We start from the raw sequence: 5,000 nt of genomic DNA, 5'->3' as shown, positions 1-5,000 counted from the left end.
TTGCGTTGCACTAGGCCGGGTGAAAGATAGGACCCTCTGTGTGAAACAGATGTGTGTTCAGTTCAGTTCCTCCAGGCAGCGCTGTGTTTCTGATCCTTTGAATTAACACATTTCCCAAGCATCTGATCCTCTCTGCTGCTTTGTTTCCTGATTATGAGATAAGATATACTTTATTGTCCCCAAAGGGAAATTAGTTTTGGACTTTTTTCGTTCCGCAGATTTACAAAGACAACACAAAATACAGAAAATAAGGATCTCTCAACACATACTCTCATGCAACACAAAACACTTTCATATACATTAGACAGGTACCTATATAGTAAGCACATTAACTCCTTCTTTCAGTGGCAGTTTTTAATTGAACAACCCTGTTGGCTGCATTCTCCGCAATAAGTGTAGCACAGCCCTTGCACAATGAGATTTTGCACATCTAACATATTGCCCAACCCCAGTAGCCTACGTATTGCACAAATGACACAATGCCCTGACGTAATACACAACCCCAATAGCCTACATATTGCACAAATGACATATTGCATAACCCCAATATCCTACTTATTGCACGATGACATGCACAACCCAGCCAGCCTAGATGTTAGTGTTGGTAAGTGTAAGCATGTGATCCTCTCTACTCTCTCTACTTTGTTTCCTGATTGTGTTGTGACTCTAGGTTGTACGTCAAGCGTCAGACTGTGACACATGAAGACAGCGAGCTGAACTCTGTAAAACCCACTGTGGGAAGCCCATTACAGCACGGGCCGAGCCTCTTTATGCATTCTTCCCAGGATGATATTGGGTTCAGAGGGCCACGTTTTCCAATGAATGTAAAATACACACAGAACATAAAAGATTCAGGGCACGCCCTGGCCGTCTGTGGCAGCTCTCGGCTGTAGGTGAGGTGACGATAATAAGAAAAACAATCCTTTATCCGCTCATAAAAAATGTCTCTAACAAACCTCAGTCTGGGTTTATTACTGCCGTGTTTCCAGAGTCAGACGGACACTTTAATCAGACACAGAACTGGATTGAGTTAGTTAGAGTCTTTAATGCAGAGAGAGTTTCTACAAGCATGTTTTAATAATGACTTGTGTTGATCTGTATTTGGTGCTCTCATATTTTCTGCGTCAAAACCAAACTGACAAAATGTAGAAAAATCTTTTTACAACTCAAATCCCCCGATTAAAATTCCCTCTGTTGGTTTTAATGGTGTGTGTGTGTGTGTGTGTGTGTGTGTGTGTGTGTGTGTGTGTGTGTGTCCCACCAAAAATCTGTCCACTCTACCAATGTCACATAAACGTTTACATGTGGCTCATACAACCCTGTTTCTTCTTCTTCTCCTCCAGCTGTACATCCAGACGACCACACTGACCATCTCCATGAACCTGAGTGCGTCCGTGGCTCTCGGGATGCTCTACATGCCCAAAGTTTACGTCATCATCTTCCACCCGGAGCTCAACGTGCAGAAGAGGAAGCGCTCCTTCAAGGCCGTGGTCACCGCCGCCACCATGTCATCCCGACTCTCCCACAAAGCCAGCGAGCGACCCAACGGCGAGGCCAAGACGGAGCTGTGTGAGAACGTCGACGCCAACAGTGAGTACCAGGGATGCACCGAATCCAGGATTCGGCTTCGGATTCGGCCGAATATTGGGCTTTTTGACGGGGTTGGGTTTCTGCTGAACGGTGCTTAATTTGTAAAGTGGGAGGTCCTGGAGCGCAGAGGGGGGGGGTGGATCCGGCGACTCAGAACAGGGGTTGGAGGTAACGGAACAAAAAAAAAATGACACTGCCTACGTAGCTTTGTGTACATCAGGGCAATGTTGTTTTTTTTAATTCAGAACGTGCACTGCATCGGTGCGAAATGTAAACAACAAAAAAATACACTGCAACAATCGTTTTCACAAGCAGAAATTATCCATCGGACTATTAAATTAACCAAAAACCCCACCGTGGTCTCCACATTCTTGATCGGCAGAAACGGTTTTTGCTTGTTTGGGATCCGACTGGCCAGTGTATTTGAAAAAGTTAAGCAAACTTTGTTGTCTTTTTGACATTTTCCCCCTGAGTGAAACGAGGCTAACAGCAGTCTCAACCAGCACAAGCGCTTGTGTCACTTGGAGTGCAGCGCCGCGCTGTTGAAGTGCCTCCCCTCCCTCCATCCCTCTCCCCCCTCTGTCTCCCCTCCCTCTGTCCCTCTCCCCCCTCTGTCTCCCCTCCCTCCATCCCTCTCCCCCCTCTGTCTCCCCTCCCTCCCTCCCTCTCCCCCCTCTGTCTCCCCTCCCTCCATCCCTCTCCCCCCTCTGTCTTACCCTGAAAATTCACCTCAAAATGCATCGAAAATACAAACAGAAGATTTTTGTTGAACTCCAATGGGGAATAAAGATTAACAAGACAGATAACAACATTAAACACTACACAAACAGTCATTTATTGTTTTCATTTAGGCGACTAATTTTTCATAGTGACACAGGAGGTGCCGGATCCAATAAAAAAGGTTCCGGATCCAACGTCGGAGGTGCCGGAACATGTTCCGGCGTGTTCCGGCTGAAATTAAGCCCGAACCTTAGAATTTTTTTCCAGCGAACCGAACCCTACACTTGCACTCCGCGCGCTACGCTGGTCGATGTAATGACGGCGCCGTTGATTACAGGAAGGTGTTTACGTAGGTGGAGCATTCAATGCAGTAGGCTGTGAGAAAGTGAAAATGGAACTCGTGAGCAGAAAAAGTGTAGTTTGTCAGTACTTTCAGTCAAAAGAAGGCCATTCAAGTCCAGCTACATGTTCAATTTACAATGCTGATTAGTCTGGTGGTGGCGAGGACCCTAAACTATACACAACATCACCGCTGTTACAACATCTCTTATGAAACATCTGAAAGAATACGAGTTGTGATGAAGGAATCTACAGACAGCAGCCAAAATTATTCGGTATTCGGCCAAACCCCAAAAATCTGGATTTGGTGCATCCCTAATGACACATCCTCAAAGTCCTCATCCCTCAGTAGAGTTAAAGTCAGTACAGTCACATATAGACGCTGTTTACTGGGAAGTTAACCCTTGTGTTGTCTTCAGGGTCAAATTTGACCCCTTTTTTAAAATGTCTATATCAGAAATATGGGTTTCTTTTTAACTACCTGATTTTTATTACCCCAAAAATTACATGGAGGATTCCATACATCGCACTTCGTAAGTACAACAAAAGATAGGATCTCTACTTTCATTGACTTTTGGGTGTTTTATAAAAAAAAAATTGAATTTGAAAACAAAATGCTTAAAAACCGGACTGAACGTTGACATGTTTTAAATTACGCACACACACAATATATATATTATACATATACTGTAATATATTCACAAATCTTCTATAATTATCCTTCCTAAGTGAGTCTAAATAATTCATAATTTCTGTATTAGGTATAATGTCCTATAAATGAGGTTCATTGACTATGAATTCCAAAAATGAGTTTAACTTTGGTAATAAGTTGGTGTTAGTTATATACATGGTAGTGAAAAGAAGCGTTAAATGTCAAAAAAAGAGCCAAAAACATTGAAAAAAAGAGACAAAAGTGTCGATAAAAGAGACGAAAATATCAGAAAAAGTGTTGATTTTCAGGACGACGAGTACACGGTCGAATGGAAGACAACACAAGGGTTAAGTTAGAGAGAAAAGATAAGCGTTAAGAATAAAAGACTAAAGCATGAAAAAGAACAACAAGGCGTCAAAGAAACAACCTGTGATCTTCATCAGCAGGGTCAACAATAAGGGTTGCCTGACGGCCCACTTTTGAAATTTTTTCACGTTTTTGTTGATGCTTTTAGCGTTTTTTCCGAGATTATTTTTCACGTTTTTTTGAAGTCAGAGCTGTGTGAGAACACATCCTCAACAACTGGATCTTCATTAGTGTTAAAGTCTGGATATCAACTCTACAGTCACATATAGACGCTGTCCAATGGGAAGTTAACTCTCCTGTTGTCCTCAGGTCTAATCTGACCCATTTTCAAAAAGTTTCTATATCAGAAATTTGGTTTTCTTTCAACCAAATTGTCCAAAAACATAACATGGATGGTTCCCTACAACGCTCTTCACAAGTTAAATAAATGATCAGTTCACTACTTTCATTGAATTTGGGTGTTTTAGTGAATTTTATAGCATTTGGAGTAAATAATGACAAAAGAACGTTGTAAAAACCTTCAAAAGCGCAGGGAAAAATAACAACAAAAACGTGAAAAATACTTGGAAAAAAATCGACAAAATCATTATAAGTGTCATAAATAAGTGTGCAAAAACGTCAGGAAAAACTTTAAAAAAAAATGTGAAAAGTGACAAAAACAGTGGGGATCTCAACAAGTGTTGAAAAAGAACAACAAAATGTTGAAAGAAAAGTTTTTATTAAAATGTTGATCCAGAAAAACTAAAAGTTGCAGGTCAACGGGAAGACAGCACGAGGGTTGAGTTATGGCGTTTTTCCACTACATGGTACCTGCTCGAATCTACTCGACTCTACTCGCCTTTTTTGGTTTTCCATAATGATAAAAAGTCCCTGGTACCTGCCAACAGTACCGAGCTGGTACTAGCAGTGGGTAAGCACCATTAGAGAGAGAAAAAGTGTGGAAGAAAAACTGGGATCTTCTTTAGCACGCTTCAACAATAATACAATGAGTATAAAATCCTGGATATTAACTCTACAGTCACACATAGACGCTGTTTACTGAGCCGTACATGGAGCTGTAACAAAGCATGTTATTATTTTACTCATCCAACCATAACTTTAACTCACCTCCGCGACTTTAATTTGGCAGTTTATAGGAAGAGATTTAACACTGACTCAGCACTTCTTTGGGTCTGAGTTCCTGGACTGAGACGCTGAAACATCTCAGAGAATAACCAACGTTTTTCTCTCTGGATATTACACCCTCCCTTGGTTCTGTCATTTTACATTTTCTTTCTTTAAATGCCGTTATAGAAACAAGATTTCTGCCGGGATAGACATCCATTTGTGTCTC

The 5,000-nt window shown here is 41.6% G+C and overlaps 1 protein-coding gene across 2 annotated transcripts in view; it reads left to right on the top strand.

Annotated features, from left to right (window-relative positions):
- Positions 1-5,000, top strand: part of LOC116063564 (metabotropic glutamate receptor 7-like) — a 480,756-nt gene that overhangs the window by 469,651 nt on the left and 6,105 nt on the right. For both annotated transcript variants that reach the window (XM_036002392.1, XM_036002393.1), the window contains one exon: positions 1,344-1,590. In XM_036002392.1, coding sequence (XP_035858285.1) covers positions 1,344-1,590 — 247 coding nt within the window. The remainder of the gene's footprint in view (positions 1-1,343; positions 1,591-5,000) is intronic.

Source organism: Sander lucioperca, chromosome 6 (genome assembly GCF_008315115.2).
Source record: "Sander lucioperca isolate FBNREF2018 chromosome 6, SLUC_FBN_1.2, whole genome shotgun sequence".
In the NCBI taxonomy this organism is placed as follows: Eukaryota; Metazoa; Chordata; class Actinopteri; order Perciformes; family Percidae; genus Sander; species Sander lucioperca.
This window is presented reverse-complemented; position numbering and strand designations above follow the sequence as displayed.